Source organism: Sus scrofa, chromosome 1, assembly GCF_000003025.6.
Source record: "Sus scrofa isolate TJ Tabasco breed Duroc chromosome 1, Sscrofa11.1, whole genome shotgun sequence".
Taxonomy (NCBI): domain Eukaryota; kingdom Metazoa; phylum Chordata; class Mammalia; order Artiodactyla; family Suidae; genus Sus; species Sus scrofa.
The window spans coordinates 75263771-75289311 of record NC_010443.5 but is presented as its reverse complement, the minus strand read 5'-3'; the positions used below and the strand labels follow the sequence as shown (position 1 = coordinate 75289311).

General features: G+C 38.7%; 1 protein-coding gene across 14 annotated transcripts in view; it reads right to left on the bottom strand.

The window, feature by feature from the left end:
- C1H6orf183 (chromosome 1 C6orf183 homolog) overlaps positions 1 to 25541 on the bottom strand; it is a 203437-nt gene that overhangs the window by 142260 nt on the left and 35636 nt on the right. For 12 of the 14 annotated variants that reach the window (XR_002343788.1, XM_021090812.1, XM_021090809.1 and 9 more), the window contains 9 exons: positions 17101 to 17262; positions 16052 to 16124; positions 15558 to 15668; positions 11476 to 11589; positions 9837 to 10031; positions 8657 to 8810; positions 6962 to 7119; positions 3923 to 4075; positions 2140 to 2241 (listed from right to left, as the gene is read on the bottom strand). Coding sequence is in view for 13 of the 14 variants with exons in the window: in XM_021090812.1 (XP_020946471.1) it covers positions 2140 to 2241; positions 3923 to 4075; positions 6962 to 7119; positions 8657 to 8810; positions 9837 to 10031; positions 11476 to 11589; positions 15558 to 15668; positions 16052 to 16124; positions 17101 to 17237 (1197 nt within the window). In the remaining variant the exon portion in view is untranslated. Of the gene's footprint in view, positions 1 to 2139; positions 2242 to 3922; positions 4076 to 6961; positions 7120 to 8656; positions 8811 to 9836; positions 10032 to 11475; positions 11590 to 15557; positions 15669 to 15868; positions 16125 to 17100; positions 17263 to 25541 lie in introns of those variants that run through there. The other 2 variants (XM_021090832.1, XM_021090836.1) reach the window with 2 other exon arrangements.

Sequence of the window (25541 nt, the reverse complement as noted above, 5' to 3'; positions counted from 1 at the left end):
ATTCCCATCATGGCACAGCAGAAATGAATCTGACTAGGAACCATGAGGTTCTGGGTTCAATCCCTGGCCTCACTCAGTGGGTCAAGGATCTGGCGTTGCTGTGAGCTGTGATGTAGGCTAGCAGCTATAGCTCTGATTAGACCCCCAGGCTGGGAACCTCCATATGCTGCGAATGCAGCCCTGAAAAAACAAAAAAAAAAGGTTAAAATGGTAAATTTCATGTTCTGTGTATTTTACCACACCCTAAGAAAAAAGCGGGGGCGGGGGGAATTCCTCATGGCTTGGCGGGTTAAGGATCTGGCATTGTCCTACTGCTGTCGCTGTGGTTACAGCTGTAGTGTAGGTTCAGTTCCTGGTCTGGGAACTTCAACATGCCGTGAGCATGGCCAAAAAAAGAAAAAAAAAGATGAGAAGGGATAAAAAATAACATAAAGAGAACCCATGTCCCCCTCACTCCATTTCCCCCAGTTTTAACATCTTGCAAAACTATAGTACAGTATCACAAAGAGGACATTGACATTGATACAGCTGAGATACAGAACACAATTCATCACCACCCCCACAATTCATCACCACAAGGGTAATTCGCACATCCTTTCATAGTTACGCTCCTTTCCTTCCCTTCCCCACCAGGCTCTCTTTAACCCCTAGAATCAATGAATCTGTCCTTTACTTCTACAATTTTGTCATTTCAAGAATGTTTTATCGGAGTTCCCGTCGTGGCGCAGTGGTTAACGAATCCGACTAGGAACTATGAGGTTGTGGGTTCGGTCCCTGCCCTTGCTCAGTGGGTTAACGATCCGGCGTTGCCGTGAGCTGTGGTGTAGGTTGCAGACGTGGCTCGGATCCCGCGTTGCTGTGGCTCTGGCGTAGGCCGGTGGCTACAGCACCGATTCAACCCCTAGCCTGGGAACCTCCATATGCCGCAGGAGTGGCCCAAGAAATAGCAACGACAACAACAACAACAACAAAAAGACAAAAGACAAAAAAAAAAAAAAAAGAATGTTTTATCAATGGACTCATAGAATCTTTACAGGATTGAGTGTTTTCATGCACACAGTTTGGAGATTCAGACAGATTCTTGGGTATGTCACTAGTCTGTTCCCTTTTATAGCTGATTGCTATTTCATCGTATGACTTCAGTTTATTCACCCAGTGAAGGGCATATACACTGTTTCCAATTTTTGGCTATTGTTTTCTTTTTATTTATTTTTCGTTTTATTTTATTTTGCTTTTTAGGGCTGCACCCTTGGCGTATGGAGGTTCCCAGGCTAGGAGTCAAATCTGAGCTGTAGTTGCTGGCCTACACCACAGCCACAGCAATGCAGGATCCAAGCCGTGTCTGCGACCTATACCACAGCTCACCACAACACTGGATCCTTAACCCACTGAGAAAGGCCAGGGATTGAACCTGCATCCTCATGGATGCTAGACAGATTCATTAACTGCTGAGCCACGATGGGAACTCCATCAGCTATTGTTAAAAAAAGCTGATAAAAATGTTCATGAAAAAAACAGGGGAAGGAAATCTGAGATCACCTTAAGTGAAGCAAGCCAGTTACAAGAAGAAAAATATTATATGATCCTACATATACAAGGTACCTAAGAGTAGTCAGATAGAAACACAAAGTGGAATGGTGGTTGCTAGGGCCTGGTAGGAGAAGGAAATAGGGAGTTGTTTAATAGGTATAGATTCATTTTTGCAAGATGAAAAAGTGCTGGAGATCTATTTCACAACATGAATATACTGAACACTAATGACCTGCACACTTAAAAACGGTTATATTTTTTCAAATGGTTAAGATGATAAATTTTATGGTTTTTTTTTAACCACAATAAAAAGACAACTTAGCCCAGTATTTTGGCCTCACAGATGAGGAAACTAAAACTCAAAGAGGTTATATCACCAGAGCAATATCAAATGAGACTTAGTGCTAAAGCTGTACTAAGATCCAGCTCTTTTGACAACTGTTGTGCTCTAGTGACAGCTAACAAGATTACAGAAGTTTGGTGATTAGATTAGATAGTTCCAAATAAAGTCTTCATAGTGAATCCGTGGCTAATATTTTTTAAAAGGGGAAAGAATTCAATTTTCTGAGAAAAGAATTTTATCTACAAGGAACATGGTTACTTTTTTACCTTCAAAAACTTTGCTTGGAGTTGCATTAATGCATCTATTCTTTTCCGTTCTTTTAGTTTGGTCAAAAGCTTCTTTTGCCAAGGATCACATTTTGGCTTAATCTAGTGGACAAACATGTTCACATAAGGTTACAACACAGCAGAGTGGTTCTCAAAAAAAGTTGCAAGCAAAGAGATTCTAGGACATTCTGAAATGGTATCTGGCCTTAGTGCTAGGAAGTTTGCTAGAGCATGTGAAAGGGTCTGTGTGGGGTCACAGATCTGTGGAACAAGATGGCAGCAACAGTTCCTAAAGGGACCCTAAAGCCATCAGCGTTGGGCACTACACTTGATTTATGGGGCAAGAGAAATCTGCCCACAGGAACTCCTTGGGGCTCCATGTGTAAAATTTCACCTTTCATATTAACAAGTTGTATTTCAAAAGTTAGTTGTATGGCTATAAATATATCAATACACTGATAACTCAAATTTATATCTAGCCCTAAGCTCCAGCCAGTTACATTCAACTATCTCTTTGATATTTACACTTCAAAGGCAAGTTATAACAATCTAAAATACACAGCCTGGCTTCCCCTACACCAACCACCTATTTGCTCAAGCCCCGGATTTAGGAATGATCTGTGATTTCTCTGCTTTCCTTCTATCCATTTTTATTGCATAAGACTTTTCTTTCCCGCATGATACAGTTGATCCTTATTACTCATGGATTTCATTTTTGCAGATTTGCCTACTCACTGAAATTTATTTGTGACCCCAAAACTGATACAGAACTTTCCTAGACATTCATGGATATGCACAGGATAGTGATAAGTTGGAGTCACTCAACCCCACACTTTCAGGTTAAGGTCAAATAAGGTGACATTCAGCCTTCTTATTTCGGTTCATACTATAAACAAATGTCCTTTTTGCAGTCTAGTTAATGCCACATTTTTATACTTTTTGCTTTTGGTTAGTGATTTCACTGTTTAAAATGGTCCCCAAGCATAGAGCGGAGGGCCAACTAGTGTTCCTAAAGAGGGTTGTGATGTGCCTTTAGAAGAAAGACGTATGTTTCCTAAGTTCATTCAGGCATGAGTTATAGTGCTGTTGGCCATGAGTTTGATGTTAATGAATCAACAACATATACTAAGTAAAGTGTCTTTAAATAGACACACCTGTATTTCCCCTGTGAGTAATAGTTTGGGATTTGTTAATTCAGTGTCTGTGGCAACTTTACAGAACATAACCACCTCAAATAATGTGAATCATCTTACCAATACCTCAAATCATCCCATTTAATCTGCTGACTTTTGTATTATTGTGAATTGTATTTCTCCAGTACCAAGGGCCATGCCTGACACACAATATGTACTCAATAAATATTTTTGACTGAAAAGCTGGATTTACACAACTTAATTATACCTCTTAAGTATAAGTCTTGTTCTTGCCAAGTAGCCAAGGTCACTAATAACAAGAAAGGAGTTCTGACCCAATAAAGAGGGGCACAGGAGTATGGGGGAACTTCCACAGAAAGCAGATCAGCATGGCTGACTTCAACAGAGACCCAAGGCAGGAAGGAGCTGGGAGATGCTGGTACCCAAGGCTGTGTTCTCTGAGCTGCCTCTCTTCAGTCAGGCAGGCACCTACCCTTGCTCCTAGGGGACAGCTGGCTAAGGGCATCGAGGAGAGGGGACAATAGGAACCTGACCAACCTGATGTGTCCAGGTTGCCTGGCCTCCTTGGAGGATACTTTGTGACACCGTTGACATCATTCAGAGGTGACTGTCATTGCAGGCTTCCTTACCTTTACAAAGGAAATCCAGCTGGCTCTCTTTTTCAAGGCCATACCAGGTTCTGCCAAACTCAAATGCTCAGCTTTGGCTATCCCAGCATCATAGTCTGGAAATGTCTTCATTCTCTGCTGCTTCATGAAGATGCTTTGAAATTTTTGGGACACCTAAACAAGATTGAGAAGAGGGAAGCAGAGCCCCCCAAAAAAGTCTCAGGTTGTAAGCAATTTCAAAAACAGGAACTGATTACCTCTGAAACAGTCCTAGAGTCAAACTAATTCATAAAACACGACTCTGTGACAGTAACAGGACCTTAAATGTATATACCTGAGGGGCACATGTACTCAGGAAGCCCATTACCATAATTATGTGTGTGTGTTATTTGTTCCAAATATCTGGAAGAAGTGGAAATAATATATTTATTTACATGTATTTTGAACTGGACCCTAAATGGGAAATAAACTATACACCTTTGAAAATACATTCCCTTTTCCTGGCTACCTGGTGAACGAGAAAATCTCAGGGTTAGATAAATCCTGCTCCCAAAAGCCTAACCAGGATATTGCTAGAGAGAAGGGTCCAGATGCAAGGACCTGTTAAAATTCTTTAAGGTACCTTAGCCAATCTCCTTACATCCCACTTCCAGACTGAGACTACCAGTGCTTTCTGTGATATAACTTCCTACTGCCAAGATGTAGACACTTCTTCCTCCCTTCTCCAGAGTGGCCCCAGGCTGCCTGAGCCTGCGCAAGCACCTTCATCAATGCACCGGCCATATTGGGTCATGTCTTTCTCAGTACAGGGTGAGCTTTTTGAGGGTTCAGATGATGAAACTCAAGAATGAATGTTCTCACTGCTACTGAGTTGTACACTTAGAAGTGGTTAAAATGGTAAATCTTATGTACGTTTTAATATACACACAAACAGAGAGAGAGAGAAAGAGAGAGAGCTGGCATACTCTAGGGCCTCAACAAAGGTTTCTGGAATGAATGAGCAAGTTCAGCGAGTCACAGAGCTAAAGATTCTGTACTGGTTAATGCTGGTACCTCCCAGGCTGTGCTATTCAATATTGTGGCCCCTAGGCCACATGTGGACATTGAATATTTAAATGCAAATTAATTAAAATCAGATAAAATTTAAAATTTAGTTCCTCAGTTACATTATGCACATCTCCAGTGCTCCATAGCTGCGTGTGACTAGTGGTTAACACATTTGGTGGAGACAGATCATACCCATCAGTGCAGGAAGTTCAATGAGACAGTGCTAGTCTAGGACTAGGGTGGCAAACTTTTTCTTATAGGGTAAGATAGTAAATATTTTAGACTTTGCTGACCACATGGTCTCTGATGCAACTATTTAACTCTGTAGTTATAGTGTGAAAAGCAGCCATAGACAGTACATAAATGAATGAGTATGGCTATATTCCAATAAAACTTTATTTTAAAAAATATAGGTGGTGGGCTACAGGCTGTAGTTTTCTGATCCAGCTCTAGGGCATTAGAGAACTAGAATAAGCAGTACCCTTCCTGTTCATAGAAATTCTTCTTACAGGAATTATTTCTACACAAAAATTTTGTTGTAATGTGATTATCTTGGGAGCACAACTAGCATTGCAGATAATATTGTTATAAGAAAATCAAAAGTGGAAACTCTCTGTATAAAGACAAGCTGTCTTTTGGGGACAAGGCTGCTGCTTTGTGGGAGCGCTCTGGAGCCTCATGTTTTTCCATTATCATCATGATAGTCTACTGTGCCATGACTTATTTGTATTTATTTGGACTCTTTTTAAACACCATCTTGTTCTGATTCTTGTTTTTGTCTATCATAATACTGGCTGATAATGAGGGTGAGGATACTCCCAGAAAAGCACTCTCTGCCGAAGATAGTGCTGCTGCTGATATGAAAAGAAAGACAAAAGCTAAACATCATCACCTTCAAAGAAACCAGAAGAAATGTGATACCACTGGTTCCAGTGACCTTAAAGAGTCTGTGTTACATACTAACAGAAATGATTTAGTAAAATAATGCTGGAACAAATACATATGGATATGAAACTTTGAGCTCAAGGCAAATGGTAAGAGAGGAAACAGTGGCTCCTTTTTATGTGAAGAGTATCAAAACATTCAGATTTCATCTTTGCCTTTTTGGATAAATCAACTTCTTATTTTTTACCTGGCAAATATATATACTTACAAATATTATATACCCTGAACTAGAAAATTATATTTATTATTGAAACTCTGGCTGAACAATTTTATTATTGTAAATTCAAAGTTCTCTCTATATAATCCTATTTTTCCCTTTGAAATAAGTATTAATATGGCTTCTAATAACATGATTTTTTTTCTCTTGCTTTTTAGGGCCACACCTGTGGCATATGGAAGTCCCCAGGCTAGGGGTCGAATCAGAGTTACAGCTGCTGGCCTACATCACAGCGACAGCAACGCGGGATCCGAGCCATGTCTGCGACACCCAGAGCTCTCCAACACTGGATCCCCAACCCACTGAGCAAGGCCAGGGATTGAACCTGCATCCCCATGGATTCTAGTCAGACTTGTTTCTGCTGCACCACAAAGCGATCTCCCGATATTATGATTTTTTTGAGATACAATACCATGTCATAGCAGACTAGACTGTATGACTTTAAAAATCACTATACTATATATACTCTATTGAATATAAAGCATTTTGCCAATAGGAGAGCTATTGGAACACTTGCTGAGAATCAAAGGGCTTTAGACACTAGACATCTCCACCATGCAAATTCTGCCAAATCTTGGCTATGTTTATATCATCTACTGTGAACTATAACTTACCATTTTCTTTAAATTATGCAGAAAAATAATCCTACAATCTCTCTGGGTTGGATATTCAAGAGTCTCATAACTCTTACAGAGGGAAAGTTGGGCTTTCCTCTGAATAGCTGCTAGTCTAAATCTCACCTATTACTATTAGAAACAACTGTGGCAGTATAAACATACAACTTTGTGGCAAATACTAGTATTTTCTTTATGAACACCTGTATTTGCATTAACAAAGAATCCATCAAGTACCAAGGAAAAAAGTTCTATTTCCTTGGCAGCATCCCTTAGTTCCTCCACGTCATATGGGATATTAAAATGGGAGAGCAGGAGCTTCAGCTGAGGTTTCAGTTTTTCTGTTTCTGTTGTGTGTTGGGGCAGGATGAAAGCAGCTTCTGTTCTTGTTGGCCCTGAAAAAAGCCAAAAGCAAGACACAGATGAAGAGCAGTCAGGGAGAGAAAAAGGAGACTCCTTTGAGATAAAAGCAGACATGGCCTCCACTGCTGATGGGGAGGGCGATTTTGGTCCCTGCCCTACCTTCTCCCACAGTCTGTAGACTGCACCACTCTCGGCCAGGCCTATCTGACAAACTCTTTGTGCCAGCTTTCTAGGGGAGGTAGCCAGGACACCCCCTTCCACTGCCTGCAGGAGAAACCCAATGGACCCTTTGAGGAATGACTTAGTAGGAACAGAAATACCTATGGTCCTTGGTAGTAAACAAAGAATATGACCTAGGAGTTCCCGTCATGGCACAGTGGTTAACGAATCCGACTAGGAACCATGAGGTTGCAGGTTCAATCACTAGCCTTGCTCAATGGGTTAAGGATCTGGTGTTGCCATGAGCTGTGGTGTAGGTCGCAGATGCGGCTCTTATCCCACATTGCTGTGGCTGTGGCGTAGGCCAGCGGCTACAGCTCTGATTCAACCCCTAGCCTGGGAACCTCCATATGCCACAGGAGCGGCCCTAGAAAAGGCAAAAAGACAAAAAAAAAGAATATGACCCATACATAAACAAATATATTAGGGGAAGCTGAGAACCTTTACCTCCTTTCATCTGGCTCACTCCTACTCTTCTCTAAGCACCCAGTTTGGACTCCCTGCTTTCAAATACCTTCTTTGATTTCCCACAATTGGTGACTGCCTCTCCAGGTGTACCTGGTAAATACATCACTCCGAATAAAAGCTTTATCAGATTTCTTAATCATCTGTGACACAAAGTAAGGGCAGAAAGACTATTAAATTGATTCAGATAAGGAATTTTTTAAAAAAATATGTAATATTAAAAATGAGGAGTTCCCGTCATGGTGCAGTGGTTAACGAATCTGACTAGGAACCATGAGGTTGTGGGTTCGATCTCTGGCCTTGCTCAGTGGGTTAGGGATCTGGCGTTGCCATGAGCTGTGGTGTAGGTTGCAGACGTGGCTTGGATCCCAGCATTGCTGTGGCTGTGGTGTAGGCTGGTGGCTACAGCTCTGATTAGACTCCTAGCCTTGGAACCTCCATATGCTGCAGGAGCAGACCTAGAAAAGCCAAAAAAAGACCAAAAAAAAAAAAAAAAAAAAAAAAAAAAGAAAGGAATGTTAGAGATCACTTAATCTAAAAGGTTTATTTTGGAGATGAGTAGATTTAGGCCCAAGGGGAGGAACTGATCTAAACATGAAGGCACACAGTGAGGCCACAACAGAAATAGGCCTAGAGCTCAGCACTCCCAACTTCAAGTTCATTGCTTTTTTCCTGTCTTTTAACTGTTGTTATAAAGAGATAATAATGACTAAGAGATGCATTTGTTATTTTTGCCATCAGAAAATATTAAATTAATACTTGCTTATTAAGAAGATACAACTTCTTAGTATACAGAAAATTTTTAAGCAAGATCAGGTGACAAAATAGCACATGTGCAAAATCCCAATGTTTTTACTTCATATTTCTCTAGAAAAGATTTCTTACCTGAAATATTGGTATTCATAGAGCCTGGAGATTCAGAACCCTGGATGTCAGGGTCATTGTCATCAACAGGGACCTTTTCATTTTCCTGACCAACCTCTGGGATTTCATCCACAGCTATACTTAGCACTTTGGAGAGAGGCAAATACTGGAGGGCCTACAGAAGGGGACAACCAAGAGGCCGCACATCAACTCAGTTCTCACAGAAGCTTCTAGACTTTGTTTCAGGAGCAGTCCTTTGCTTTGATAGAGGAGAAAGGAGGTAGATCTCAGTAACCTACCAATCATGGGGCTAAATCTGGAGCTGGGTGACCTGGTGCTGTTGCCAACTGTAAATGACCTTAACCTCTAGGCAGGTCTATATTGATCAGCTACCCCTAGTGGACATGGCCCTGTGTGAGGTACTAGAGATAGAAAGATCAGGGACAAAATTCAAAGCATTCAGAGTTCAGTGGGGAACCTGGACTTATGAACAGATTATTATATGATGTGACGGGGAAAGATGATTCAGAGGTAGACCCATAGTCACGGATTAGGGAAGGGATGATGCCAAGGCAATGGCCAGGTTTGGTTATTGGTGGTGACACTCCAGATGAGGTATAGAAGAATAAGAAAAGATTAGGTGGCAAAATAATAATCCATCTAAAATGAGCATGTAGTCATGTCACTCCTTTTTGATGCCTCTCCTCTGTGACTCTCTTTACTCTATGCCCCTACTTATTCTATTCTTTCTTAGCCCACTGTTGGCTACTTACTGCCCATTTTCCTACCATCCTGTGACCCACTTACTTTTCAGCAAAGATTATATAGTTCCTACATGGCTGAGGACTTGTACCGTCATGAATTAGACCCTCATTAGATGCTGGTGAATAAAAAAGTAGCTCTACATAGGAGAGCATAAATCCAGAACAGGAAGATGAAAATCAAAAACTTATACAGTGAAATAGTGTAACAGAGACATCTTTGAGAAAGCTAAATGGAGTGATTTCATTAGAGCAAATTTGCAAAAGAAAAAACTTTCAGAGATCTCAAAGAAAAAAGCTAGTGACCTATTATTTTCCTGCTATTTGCAGGGCACTGGAATCCAGAAACTGACAATTCAAAACTAAATGACAGATGTGAGAAAACAGTGTGCTGACCATCCTGGGAGGCACAACAGCATCACATTAACTGTCTCACATACCTGCAGGTATTGGTGAATAGTCTTGAGTGAGTGTAGGTGACACACTAACCAATTTGTGTAAATAGTCAGGTCTTCCTGTGTCACTAAGTTAGGAGGATTCTTTTTTCCCATAAGGAAGTTTTCTCGTGCAACAGACAATCTATCAGCTCTATGAAGGGCATCATTGTATTCCTGCATAATGTAGGCAACTTGTTTCTGTTTAAGAAAGATGCAAAGACAGAACTTGGTTATTTGTAAGCCTTCTTCCTTGTGTCATCTGCTTCCAAGTACAGTGTAATACTGTTTGGGAGCCAAATAAGAGGCTCTTGGAATATCAAAAATCTTCCATATTCCAAATCTGACTGACAAGGACAGTGGTCAGTCACATTCTTAGGACTTAGAAGGAGAGCAATCCAGCAAAGAGTCAGTGCATAGGGATATTTAGTAACTGGTGCTGGTTTCTTAGCTTTTTACCTATATTCTATGAAGAAAAATACGTTTTTTGTTTTTTGTTGTTGTTGTTTTTTGTTTTTTTTTTAATCATAAAACTTCCTTCAAATCTTCTTTTTTTTTTTTCCATTTTAGGGCCACACCTGCGGGATATGGTGTTTCCCAGGCTAGGGGTTGAATCAGAGCTGGAACTGCTGGCTTATGCCACAGCTACAGCAATGCCAGATCTGAGCTGTGTCTGTGACCTACACCAAGTTCACCTCAACACAGGGGATCCTTAACCCACTGAGAGAGGCCAGGGATTGAACCTGCGTCCTCATGGATACTCATCAGATTTATTTCTGCTGAGCCACAACGGGAACTCTCTTAAATCTCATTCTTAAAAATAGGTACCATAATCTTCTGCTATGGGCAGAACTGGAAAGAAAGGGCATCCATTAGTTCCTTTAGCATCTTTAGCTATGACTTTTTTAAAAAGTGATAAATTACACTGTGGGAATATAAATTAGTACATGTATTATGAAAACAGTATGGAAATTCTGCAAAAAATTAGAAATAGAACTACCACATGATCCAGAAATCCCACTCCTGGATATATATCCAAAGAAAACAAAATCAGTATCTTGAAGAGATATCTGTATTCCCACATTCAACTGTAGCATTATTCACAATAGCCAATATATGAAAACCTAAGAGTCCATTAATAGATGAATGGATAAAGAAGATGTGGTATATATATACAATGGAATATTGTATATATACAGTGTAATACATATATAGTTATATATATATTTTAATATATATATCACATATATATACATACAATGGAATATTACTCAGCTAAGAGGAAGAGAGGAATCCTAATATTTGTAACTACATGAAGAAACTTGGAGGACATTATGCTACGTGAAATAAGCAAGACAGATAAAAAGACAGATATTGTATGGTATCCCTTAAATATGGAATCTAAGAAAAAAAAGGTCAAACTATGAGAAGCCAAAAATAGTGGTTACCAGAAGCTGGAGGGGCTGGGGGAAAGGGGAGATATTGGCTAAAGGAAACAAATTTATGGTTAGGTAGTACGAGTAAGTCTAGAGATCTAATGTACAGGCATGGTGACTATACTTAATAACAGCATTTTGACAGGGTTAATGATCACTTTGTTTCACTACGAAAAACAGCCCACAGGTGCTGCTCATGGGCTTCTTACCTTATAAAGAGGATAGAGTTGTTCCATGATCTTACTGTGATGGCAAAATCTCTTCCACCTAAGCATATGCAAATATTTACTCTGGGCCAGCTGGGTAATTCTCTCTGTATAATACTTTAACAACAACAACATCAAAAATTAACACTTAGAATATAATTATAACAGGAAGATTGGATTAACTCTTTAGAACACTAACAATAGGAAAATAAGTCTCTGGTTGTTTTGGAAAGATGTATGAAGATCATAAAATTAAAAACCAGGCTCGGAGTTCCCATCATGGCACAGCAGAAACAAATCCGACTAGGAACCATGAGGTTGCAGGCTCAATCTCTGGCCTCACTCAGTGGGTTAATGATCCGGCGTTGCTGTGAACTGTGGTACAGATCACAGATGCGGCTCAGATCTGGTGTTGCTGTGGCTCTGGCGTAGGTTGGCAGCTGCAGCTCTGATTAGACCCCTAGCCTGAGAACCTCCATAAGCCACAAGTGCAGCCCTACAAAGATAAAAGACAAAAATTTTTAAAAATTAAAAAAAATAAAACCAGGCTCAATATACCATTCAAGTTTAAATAAAGCAGTAGGGCTTTGGCCAATCCAATAGACTGTAGTTTCAGTTATCAATTGGTGAACAATTTTAGCAGTGATGTAACAGCCAATAAAATTATCTAAAGCTGAGTTTAAAAGTTTTTTAAAACTTTAAAAAAACTGAAGTTATGAATCTAAAATACAAATCACATTATAGGTGAGATAATAGCTTTTAACCTCAGATAATAAATTTTGATAATTAAAAGCAGTCAAATAAGCCAACTCTTTTAAATATTTTATTTCTGATAAAAATGATACAGGCTATGATGGAATAAATAGGAGCAGACTTACCCTTCCATCATAAACAACTAGAAAATAGGACAAAATACACAAGGCAACTGTTTTCTGACATGGGAAAACAGGCAAAGCAGAGCTGCTGTCCTTGAAAGAAAGGAAACAAATGAAATGGGACCTACAACCACCCTAGTTTTCTGCCTGAAGAAGGCTGATTTTGAACCATGGAATAGGAAAACAGAACATGATGGTCTCTCTGGGTTAAGGAAAGAGAAATCAAAGTTTAGGAAGCTGGGTCAGCTGGAGTTTGAAAGTTATGCAGAAAAACGGCTGCAGGAATATGCATAGAGATCCCTTTGAATTTTTTGCTAACTATTAAGCCCTGCATACAGAGAGTGAAAACCCATGAGGCTATGCAAAGAATAACTAACTAAGGAACTGTAAACTGAATATTTCTCTGAGTTCATACAGGGTCAAGAGATATTCAAATTCCAATCAGTGTGAAGAGTCCTCACTGAACATTTGGGCATTCAATGGAGACATGAGAGGGATCACAATTTAGTAAGAAGAATAAACTATCTCTGGAGTGAAGGTTACTCTAAACCTGCTCTAACAAAGCTTAAAACCAAGGCTTGAAAGTGTGAAGTGGATCTATAACTTAATTGCCTGCCAAATAAAGTCCAACATCTCTAAAGGAATTTAAAAAAAAATCAGCATTCAGTAACGTAAAACTGCAATTCCCACTGTCCAAAAAAAAAAAAAAAATTACTATACACACAAAGAAGCAGGAAAATATGACCCATAGCAGGAGAAAAATTAATGAAGACAAGGATCCAGCATTGCCACAAGCTGTGGCATAACGTCACAGATGTGGCTCGGATCCGGTATTGCCATGGCTGTGGTATATACCATGGTTGTAGCTCTGGTTTGACCCCTAGCCTGGGAACTTCCATATGCCACAGGTGTGGTTGTAAAAAAAAAAAAAAAAAAAAAAAATTAATGAAGAGAAACAGACCCAGAAATGGCACCAGTGATGAAATTAGCAAATAAGAACTTTAAAAGCGCCTTTATTAATATACTCAATATGTTCAAGAATTGAATGGAAATATGAACATAATAGGAGAAATTAAAAACATAAAAAATGATCAAATAGAACTTCTAGAAATTAAAACTATAATATATGAAGTAAAAAATTCACTGGATGGGATTAACAGCAGATTAGATGGTGCAGAAGAAATGGTTAGTATACTTGAAGTCTAGCAATAGAAACTGTACAAAATGAAGCCCCAGGAGAGAGGGGGAAGACTGAAAAAAATTTAACAGAGCCTCAGTGACTTATGGAACAATATGAAGTTATTTAATATACCCATCACTGGAGTCCCATAGGGAGGGATAAGGATAGATAATATATTTGGAGAAATAACAGTTGAAAAAAACTTTAATTGATGAAAATGATAAAAGTTCCAATTCAAGAAGTTCAACCAACTCAAACCAAGAGAAACACAAAGAAAACCTCATCAAGGAACATCATAATCAAATAGCTTAAAACAATTAAGAGAGGGAGTGCCCGTCGTGGCGCAGTGATCAACGAATCCGACTAGGAACCATGAGGTTGCGGGTTCGGTCCCTGCCCTTGCTCAGTGGGTTAACGATCCGGCGTTGCCGTGAGCTGTGGTGTAGATTGCAGATGCGGCGCGGATCCTGAGTTGCTGTGGCTCTGGCATAGGCTGGCAGCTACAGCTCTGATTAGACCCCTGGCCTGGGAACCTCCATATGCGGTGGCAGCGGCCCAAGAAATAGCAAAAAAGACAAAAACAAAACAAAACAAAACAAAAAAAAACAACAACAATTAAAAGAAAATCTTAAAAGCAACAAAAGGACATATTGTGTTAGGAAATGGAAAATATGCAAGCCAGAAAACAGTAGGACAACATCTTTAAAGTGATAAAAAGGAAAAACTATCAAGCTAGAATGCTGTATTGAACAAAAATGCCTTTCTAAAATGAAGGCAAATAAGGATTTTTTTCAGAAAAAAAAAAAAAAAAAAAAAACAAAGACTAAGGAATTTGACCCTGGCATATCTGTACTATGAGAAATGTTAAGTTTTTTAGGCAGAAGATATATCATATGGAAATTGACTGTACTAAGGTTTTCAACTTCAGCACTACTAATGTTTGGGACTGATAATTCTCTGTGGTAGGGGTTTTCCCGTGCACTGTAGGATGTTTAGTAGCATCCCTGGCCACTACTCATTAGATGCTAGTAGCAATCCACTCCCATCCCCAAATGATGACAATCAAAAATGTCCCAGGACATTGCCAAATGAACCGTACCTCTATCCTCCTCCCCTTCTCTCCAATGAGAAGCACTAATATACACAGAAGAGTGACAGAAATGTGAGGGGGAGAGAATCCTGGATGAAGATAATGACAACAGTTTGACTTGCAAATACAATCTCCTATCTTTTGTTTCTTTATGATTCATTTATTAGTTAATTGCTAACTAGATGCTAATGAGCTACTTTATATGCATAGGGAAGCTGTAACTCATAACATAAGAATGAAGAACAAAGAATTTTAAAAATCAAAACAATACATGTTTATTATTTAAAAATTAGAAAATATATAAAAGTAGAAAGAGGAAATTCATTATTCTACCATCCAAAGACAGTAATTGCTAACATTTTGGTTTATGTCCTTCATGTGATTTTTCTATACATTAAAGGACCATTATTATGATACATGCACACATTAGTTTTTATTTAATATTACATAATAACCTCACTCCTTATGCAAAAAAGGTTTAATGGCAGAACAATATTCTATCAAATACCATGCTGTTTTTCTTAACTTTCCTGTTACATTTAGGCGACTCCAATTTTTTCACTTTTTTTATAATTCTGCAATAATAATCTTTATGGAAAATCTTTTCCCCTTTGTTGTGAGTTATCTTTTTAAGAGAGATTTTCGGAAATTATCTTTCCTAGGTCAGCCAACAGCTTTTTGAGGTCTGAGACAATGTTATATTGCCTCATAAAACCAGCACAGGGAGTTAACTAATAGAAATTTAGTCAGTCCATTGAGTGACTATCAGAGCCAAACTTAAATGGGTCTCTAACAAAATAACATTTTTATTAACCAGTTTCTGCAAACCATACATGTAGAGAAAATCCTATCCTGGCCAGAGGATACACCTGAAAGCTAGCTTTGTTTATACATTTCTACTAAATTCCAGAAGTGTTTTTCAAATTGCAAAAGGACCTACCTGCAACAGAAGCAAAGGTAAATTTTCAGGAGTGTACTCTCTCCTTAGGCAGCTCTCTAGCTCCCTCTGCATGACATCTGCTTGAATAACAAGGGGCTTTGACTCAGCCACCTGAACCCCAGGGAACAAAGTAGGCAAACAAAAGCAAAGAAGTAAATAAAACTATCAGTGTCTATTGACAGAAGATTACATACAATTTCTGATAGTTTTCATATAACACATTGTGCTGTTATACATAAGTTTCCAAATAACAAATTTTAATATCCTAAATCAAGGAAGTGTAAAGTCTAAAACACTACAAAAATAGATACCTCCAAAGAAGTACTGGCCTGCTCTGACCCATCAGTTAGCTGAACATTGGGCTGGTTTGTCCTTGTAACCACTGTCAGTAGATCAGCCATTCACTTGAAAATATAAGCCTTTCCTGCAATGAATCTCCAACAAGTTAGAAAACTCTAACTTATTGTATTGAAATAGCCCACTGTCCTACTCACCTGTAAAGTTTTCTTTAGAGCCAGCTCCCTTTCTCTTCTAAAGAAAGAAATGTCCTTTGGCATTCGAACAGAGCTGCAGGAAGGTATATGCAATAAAAGCTGTAATTATAGAAGCTATAATAGATCAGGTTAAAGACAGGCCCTGATTAATCTGTAACTCCACAAGTGCTCATTTCTAAATAAGTATATCATATTATACTTCATTGCTGGGTGCATGTAAAAGGCACATGCTTCGGTCTTAGAATCTCTCTTCTGTACACCTCATGCCTGCTAAATCTTTTCTGGGCCATTTCTCTTTTCCTTCTCCCCAAACAAACATAGTTTTTTACCCTCATTTACCTCTCTATTTCTGACTCCATTGTATAGGCAGAGGCACACTGGTGACAATATTTCTTTCCTCATCTATATTTCCTTCAGTAACCTCATTTCTAACAACTATTGTGCTTATTAAACCTCTATCTCACTCCACTGACACATAAAATCAGTATCTTATAATTTAAACAATATGTTGGGAGTTCCCATCGTGGCTCAGCGATAACAAACCTGACTAGGATCCTTGAGGATGTGGGTTTGATCCCGGGCCTTGCTCAGTGGGTTAAGGAACCTGAGCTGCTGTGAGCTGTGGTGTAGGTCACAGATGTGGCTCGGATCTGGTGTTGCTGTGGCTTGTGGCATAGGCCGGCAGCCACAGCTCCGATTCAACCTCTAGCCTGGGAACTTCCATATGCTGCGGGTGTGGCCCTAAAAAGACAAAAAAAGGAGTTCCCGCCATGGCGCAGTAGTTACAAATCTGACTAGAAACCATGAGGTTGTGGGTTCGATCCCTGGTCTTGCTCAGTGGGTTAAGGATCCAGCATTGCTGTGAGCTGAGGTGTAGGTTGCAGACCTTGACAATTCTAGAATACAGGAAAACCTCAGGGACAGCAGTGTGAGACTGACATAATGTCAATTGTCCAAGTGAAGAGGAGAGGGGGTGTTGATGGAAATGTGGGGCTGATAGTAGGAGTTAAAGCTCCTGAAGACCATGCCTTCACACTGCCACTATTTACCTGAAAGCTCCAGGAACTGACCCCTGAAGAGTCCCCTGTTCTTCTATCTCAAACTTCAGTTCTGCCAACTGCACAGCCAGTTCTTTTTCCAACAGCTGGATCCTTTCTGTGGAAGCAATCTTATAGATTTCATCCATGGTTTGTAGTTACTATTTTTCTGATCTGTGAAAAAAAGAGCGTATAAAACTTGTGGCTGCCTCCCTTGGTGACCATTACCCAGCGCATGGGACTTTGCCTAATTTTGTACAAGAAATCATGTCAATGTTGTGGAAAAGTATGCTTTTGCAATTTGTAGAAGCACCTAGATTATTGTCACTTATAAGTTAATTAATTGGTAAACAGTAGAGGAAATGTAGGTTAGAATCTCCATTGACCATCTTTATTCAGCCCAGCTCACCTTTAAGAATATCTCAGCTCCAGCTTTAACTGTGAGGGTTTATTAAATGAGACTCCACCCCGCCCCCCACCCCTCTGGTTGATCTCCATAGTCTTCATAAGGGCTTGTGTTGATTAGACACTAAATGCTATGAATGGTGGTTACAGCTGCTGTCTAACATCACTTCAACTGGAACAAATAGGTGTGTATAGGTTCCCTCTGCATGCCTGAAGTATTTCTCCATGAGCCTTTTTGAAAGCTTCTGACCAAGGAGAAGAGACTGAGGGTGGAGAGCTGTTTGACATGATCATGATCCATGCATGCACTTCTGGGTTTTAAGAAAATCATGCTTATGCATTTGAATGGGTTTTCTTCATTTTGAATGCTTATATTTGTCATACACATTTTAACCATTAAATACAATAGTTGACAACCCTTTTGCACCACCCCCAGTTCACAACCTGTCAGATTTAACACAATTGTTTGCTAAGTACTTAGTATAAATATTTTAATTAACAACATAAATTAACTTCATTGATCCAGAATGAGACCTGAGAATTGTGGGGGATTCAGTAGATGAGTGTTTTCTTGGGCTATTGCTGCCCTCATCTGTCCTGGACAAAAAGGGGTAAAGTCACTCTTAGGCCACATTAAAAAGGTTTGAAATATTTAAACCTTCCTTTTTCCCTTTGACATTTCATTGTTCTTTTTCAGAGGTATTTCATTTCATTTTCTCAAGTTAATCTGCTGCCCTTTCAACAAATAATTAAGGTATAGAGATGTTTTGTGCAAACGCTTCCTTTGGGAGGCTATTTATTCTTTTAATAAACATTAAAATGGAAATGAGCATCGTGTTCAGTCTAGGTTGTGAACCTGCAGAGTTATAAATCTGTCATGTTTGACACACTGCTGGAGAGCAATAAAGTGCACTGTTTTTGTTCTCAGCAAAAGTGAAATGTTGTTATGAAAAATATTTGCCACTTGGCAGTATCCTTTCAAGTTGGGCAAACAGTTAAACAGCCGCCTTAACAGCTGCATTCCAACTGGCAGCCAAGAGCAGCCACAACACAGACTGGCTGATTTTTCTCTCAGAGGATGGACATTCTGCCTTCATTTCCTGATCACTTTCAACATTTCACAGCTCAGAAATGAGAACATTTAATCCTGCATCATTTAGCTTGCTACAGAGTCAAGTACAGTATTCAAAAATTAACATAAGGAGAGGTTGGTCTTTGAGACCTGTCCATGAAATGCATCTAACTCAGAGGAATCCATGCCTGCTGAGGACTCAGGCCTTGTTTCAAGAGACAAACAACTATTCGTTTTGGGTGGCTGTTAAGGTGGGGTCCACGTACTGAGGACCTACTTAACATGAGGCAGGTGCTGGGCCCTCATTTAAAGTCTCAGAAAAGAGATTCTCAAGAATTATTTCAATAACGTTAAATAAATACATTTAATTTACTATTGATTGTAAACAAAAGGCATTTTTTTATGTGTTTAAAAAGTGGTAAAAATCTAAGCTCTAAGAAAAAGATAGTAAGATTAGCTTGAGCAGGGTTTGAAGGTGTTCAGTGGGTAAATTGGGCTTCAATGGCCTTAAAACAGGGATGTTTAGAAGATAAACAGTAACTTTAGAGTCTTCTAGGAAAATGTGTAATGCATATCAAAAACATTAAAGAGAATGGAAATGCAATATAGAGCTTCCCAAACAATGAGAGGTGAGAGATAGAAATGGGTTTTTTAAACTTAATAGAAGCCAGGAAAAGAGAAAAAAGGAAACAAGAAGAAATACGGTAGAAATAAGTTCAAAAATATCACTATAATAAATGTAAATGGATAAAGTCTATCTATCAAAACACATAAATCAGCACAGTCCTGAGCATTTTTAAAGCCCTTAAAATTTGGTAATGTGATATGTGCCAAAATAAAACGTGATTGTTATTCTAGCAAATGCCCAAACAGAATCAAAACTGTAAGCAAGCTGGCCCTGTATCACGGTGAGCAATTCAATCTTCTTCAGGAAGATCTGCAAGGTATTCCATAATCCCCCTGGGTAAACCTTTTTTGATGCTTAATCATCTTTGCTCATCAACATGTTCTTCCAGTGTACAAATGTTATTTCTCCTGTTTTACATTACACACCATCTTCCAGATCAGTAGGGGCAAAGCTAAGCTGTTTTAACAAGACACAATTGTCAGTGGCTTAAAGAACAAAATTGTTAAAATATGTCTAATGTAATGTGTTTGGTCCAGGGAGTATAGTAGCTTTGTTCCTCTTGGACATTCGAGGACCCTGATTCCTTCCAAGTCAGTTCCACCATCCCAAGGCATTGTTTAGACAAACACATTAGTGTTTTCTCTTCAGCGTGGTTATAGAACATGACCTTTATTTTAGTTAGGTGAGGGGGCATACGAGACAGATACATTTTGTGTGTGTGTGTGTCTTTTTAGGGCTGCACCCTCGGCATATGGAGGTTCCCAGGCTAGGGGTCGAATCCAAGCTATAGCCACCAGCCTATGCTACAGTCACAGCAACGTGGGATCCAAGCCATGTCTGCGACCTACACAACACCTCACAGCAATGCTGGATCCTTAACCCACTGAGCGGGGCCAGGGATCAAACCTGCGTCTGCATGGATACTAGTCAGATTCATTTCCACTGAGCCACAATAGCAACTTCCCGGATACATTTTTGATAGTCTGAATTGGATAACCTGCTTTGTACTTCTGATTTATTTTCTTGAATTGGTGTCAGCTGCTTCCGCATCTATTGAGATAGACATGGATTTTCCTCATTTATTTTTAATGCACGGAATTTCACAGATTTTCAATTGTTAATCTGAAATTGCTTTCTTGGAATAAATCCCACTTGGGCACAATTTTTTTTTCATCTCTCCAAAAACGAACCCCATATCCACTGACAGTCACTCCTCATTTTTCTCTAAGCCACTCTACCCCTAGCAATAGGCTATCTACCATCTATCTGTGATTTGCTCATTCTGGAAATTTTATAAAATGGAATCATACAATATGTGGTCTTTTGTGACTGACTTCTTTATTTTCCACATTGCTTTCAAAGTTCATCCATGAATTAGTATGTATCATTATGTGAGTCCTTTATATGTCTAAATAGTATTCTATTGCATGGTCATACCACATCATGTTTATTGGTTCATTAGTTGGTGGAATTTTGGGTTGTTTCCAGTTTTTTGCTACTATAAATAATGTTGCTGTGAGTAGTCAAGTAAAAGTTTTTGCCAGGCTGTTTTCCAAAGCAGCTGCACCATTTTACATTCTTTCTAGCATTGTAGGAAGGTTCTAATTTCTCCACATCCTTATCAACACTTGCCGTCTTTTTTATTTTAGACATTCTAGTGGATGTGAACATGGTGGGTTTTGGTTTTTTTTTTTTTTGGGGGGGGGCACACCTGAAGCATTTGGAAGTTCCTAGGCTAGGGGTCCTATCGGAGCTGCAGCTGCTAGCCTATGCCACAGCCACAGCAATGCTAGAACAATCTGAGTGGCCTCTGCAACCTTCGCCACAGCTCACAGCAATGCTGGATGCTTAACCCACTGAGTGAGGCCAGGGATGAAACCGACATCCTCATGGATACTAGTTGAGTTCTTAATCTGCTGAGCCACAACAGGAACTCCTCATTGTGTTTTTTTTAATATAAATTTTATTAGGGTACAGCTGACTTAGAAAGTTGGGTTAGTTTCAGGTGTACAGCAAAGAAAATCAGTTATATGTATACATATATCTGCTCCTTTTCAGATTCTTTTCCCATACAGGTTATTACACAGTATTGAGTAGATTACCTTGTGCTATACTTTGTTACCAATCTATTTTATATATAGTAGTATGTATATGTCAATCCTACCCTCCTAATTTATTTCTTTTGCCTCATTATTGTGATTTTTTTGTTGTTGTTTATGTTGTCTTTTTGTCTTTATTAGGGCCGCACCCGCAACATATGGAGGTTCCCAGGCTAGGGGTCCAATCGGAGCTATAGATGCTGGCCTCCGCCACAGCCACAGCCACTTGGGATCCCAACCGTGTCTGAGACCCACACCACAGCTCATAGCAATGCCAAATCCTCAACCCACTGAGTGAGGCCGGGATCGAACTCCCAACCCCATGGTTCCTAGTCAGCTTTGTTTCTGCTGCGCCATGATGGGAACTCCCATTATTGTGGTTTTGATTTACATTTCCCTAATGGCTAATGATACTGAGTATCTGTTCATGTACTTATTGGTCATTTGCATATTTTCTTTGGAGAAATGTCTATTCAGATTCTTTGCCTATTTTTAATTGAGTTTTTTGTTTTTAATGATGAGTCATAAGAGTTCTTTATATATTCTAGATACAGTTCCTTTCAGATATATGATTTGCAAATATTTTCTCCCATTCTATGGGTCTTTTCACTTTCTTGATGTTACCCTTTGAAGCTTTTTATCTTTTTAATGTCTATAGGATGTGTACTGCTATCTCCTTTCACATTCTTGATATTGATAATTACTATATTTGCTATTTTATCTTGATGGGTTTTATAAGGGATTTAATAATGTTATTAATCTTTTCAAATGACCTATATTTACTTGTATGTGTCTATTTCTCTCTGCCTTCTGTTCATTGATTTCTGCTCATTATTATTCATCCTTATTCACTCATACCACAACTGAGTTATACCTATTGAATTTTATTTATAATTTATTTACATATTTTATTTATTTATTTATTTATTTATTTATTTATTGCCTTTTAGGGCCGCACCCACAGCATATGGAAGTTCCCAGGCTAGGGGCTGAATCGGAGCTGCAGCTGCTGGCCTACACCACAGCCACAGCAATGCCAGATCCGAGCCACATCTACAAGATACACCACAGCTCACGGCAGCACTGGATCCTTAACCCACTGAGTGAGGCCCGGGATCGAACCACATCCTCATGGATACTAGTCAGATTTGTTACCACTGGCCACAACAGAAATTCCCTACATATTTATTCTTTATTACTAATCATTTATTAAACCATTCGTTTTACTATCTTAAATTTAATTTGCCCTCCTTTTTCCAGCACTTGAGATGGAAGTTTAGAACAACTTTTAAACTTTCTTCTAATATATGCATTTAAAGCTATAAATTTCCTTCCAAACATTGTTTTAACTGCATTACCATTTTGGATGCTGTGTTTTCATTGTTTATCATTTAAATACTTTCTAGTTTCCATTGTGATTTCTTCTTTGATATATAAGCTATTTAGAAGTGGTTCTATTTTTCTATTATTAATTTCTAGTATGATTGTACTGTGGGCCTGAGAATGTACCCTGCATAATTTCAATTTTTTAAAACATTTTAGTCCTGCATTATGATCCAATATGATTGGCAAATGTTCCATATACTTGAAAAGAATATATACTCTGTTATTGTTGGGAATAGTGTTCTATTAGGTTAATCAGATCATGTGTATTCATATGTTCAAATCTTTTATGTCTTTCATGATTTTTTAAATCTGATTTTAATAAGAAATTGAGATAGGTATATTAAAATCTTTTTTTTTTTTTTTTTTTTTTTTGTCTTTTTGCCATTTCTTGGGCCGCTCCCATGGCATATGGAGGTTCCCAGGCTAGGGGTTGAATGGGAGCTGTAGCCGCCAGCCTACGCCAGAGCCACAGCAATGCGGGGATCCAAGCCGCGTCTGCAACCTACACCACAGCTCACGGCAACGCCGGATCCCTAACCCACTGAGCAAGGGCAGGGATCGAACCCGCAACCTCATGGTTCCTAGTTGGATTCGTTAACTACTGAGCTATGACGGGAACTCCCTAAAATCTTTGATAATAATTATGGATATGTCTATTTCTTCATTTAGTTCTGACATTTTAGTTTTATATATTTGAAGCTGTATTATTGGCTGCATACAAACAGGATTGTAATTTTTTTCATTGATTTGAAACATATCATTACAACATGCCCCTCTTCATCTCTAGTAATATTTCTTAATGTCAAATTCACATATCAGTAATACAGTTTTTTGTTTAGGAGGTTAGTGTTGACTTGGTATATCTTTTTAATCCTTTTAAGTTATCTGTGTCTTTTTGTCTCTTCAATCTAGCTGAAAACCTTTGTCTTTTAATTGAAGCATTTAGTTCATTTATATTTAATTGATTACTGTTATAGTTGGGTTTAATTGCACAATCTTACTATGTATTTTATTCATTTTATTTATTTTTCTACTTGTCCCACAGATTTTTTTGTTCTTTTATTCTTCCTTTCCTTTATTACTTTGGATTAATCAAGTTTTTTTATAATTTTGTTTTGTTTCTTCTATTACATTTTTAATTATACCTGTTTGTTTTCTCTTGGTACTTATCTATATTACCAAGTTTTAGTGTACATCAGAATCACCTTAAGGACTTGTTCAAACATAGATTACTGGGCCTGACACCCGAAGTTTCTGATTTAGTAGGTCTGAGGGGGGCTAAGAATTTACACTTCTAACAAATTGCCAGATGATGCTTATGCTGCTAAGTCAAGGCATTACACTGATAGTCACTCCTTTAGATTCCAAGATACATTCTTGACTTATTACAGCCTACCTTAAGCTAGTAATAATTTTTTTCAGAGTGTCTTCCATTCTAAAGCTAGTAATTTTTTTTTTGTCTTTTTGCCATTTTTTGGGTCGCTCCCATGGCATATGGAGGTTCCCAGGCTAGGGGTCGAATCAGAGCTGTAGCTGCCAGCCTACACCAGAGCCACAGCAATGCGGAATCTGAGCGGTGTCTGCAAGCTATACCACAGCTCACGGCAACACCGGATCCCTAACCCACTGAGCAAGGGCAGGGATCAAACCCACAACCTCATGGTTCCTAGTCTGATTTGTTAACCACTGAGCCATGACGGGAACTCCTAAAGCTAGTAATTTTTTAAAGTCTACCTTTTACTGTCCAAATAAAAATCTTACAATGATTTAAGCCAACATACCTCCTTCCTCCAATTCAAGCAACTGTTTACTTCTGCATACAAACTCCACGATATATTTTATTTTTGATGCTTTGAAAGTTAATTAAAATTTTACCCACATACTTATCTTTCCTGATGCTCTTCTTTCCTAGAGCTTTGTGCTTCCATTTGAGTTCATTTTCCTTTAGCCTGAAAAACTTTTAATATTTTTCATAGTGTGGGGTCTCCTGCTGATTTAGTCTCTCAACTTTTCTTTGCCTGAATAAATCCTTATTCTCATCATGATCTCTAAAGGATATTTTAATTGGATATATAATTCAGCACTTTAATTGACTTTTTAATTATTGTCTCTTGGCTTCTATAATTTCAGTAAGAAAAATAGTCATCTGCCTTATTGTTTGTTGCTTTTTTAGAAAGTAATGTGTTGTTTTCTCTTGCTACTTTTAGGATTTTATCTTTGTCAGCAGTTCAACTGTGATATATTTAATCATGATTTCCTTTGCGCATATCCTTTCTGTGTTTGGAGGTTCACCAGGCTTCTTCTTCTTCTTCTTTTTTTTTTTTTTTCCTGTTTAGGGCTGCACCTGTGGCACATGGAAGTTCCCAGGCTAGGGGTCAAACTGGAGCTACAGCTGCCAGCCTACACCACAGCCACAGCAATATGGGATCCAAGCCACGTCTGTGACCTAAACCACACTTCATGGCATTGACAGATCCCAAATGCACTGATCAAGGCATCCTCATGGATCCTAGTTGGGTTTGTTAACTGCTGAGCCATGAAAGGACTCCCTCACCAAGCTTCTTTAATGTTTGGAGTGATGACTGTCATTAGTTTTAGGAATTTCTTGACTGCTATATCTTTTCATATATTGCTTCTGCCCCATTCTCTAATTCCTATCCTTCTCTTACTAATTAAATACATGTTTGATTGCTTGACTGTATTCCACATATCTCTTATACTAACTTTTATTCTTTCCATTCTTTTTTGTCTCTGTACTCAGTTTTCGGTATTATCAACTTAGCTGACATCAAGTTCAATAATTTTTGTTGGCACAGTCTAAGATATTCTTAAAACTACTTAATGAATTCTCTATTTTAGCTAT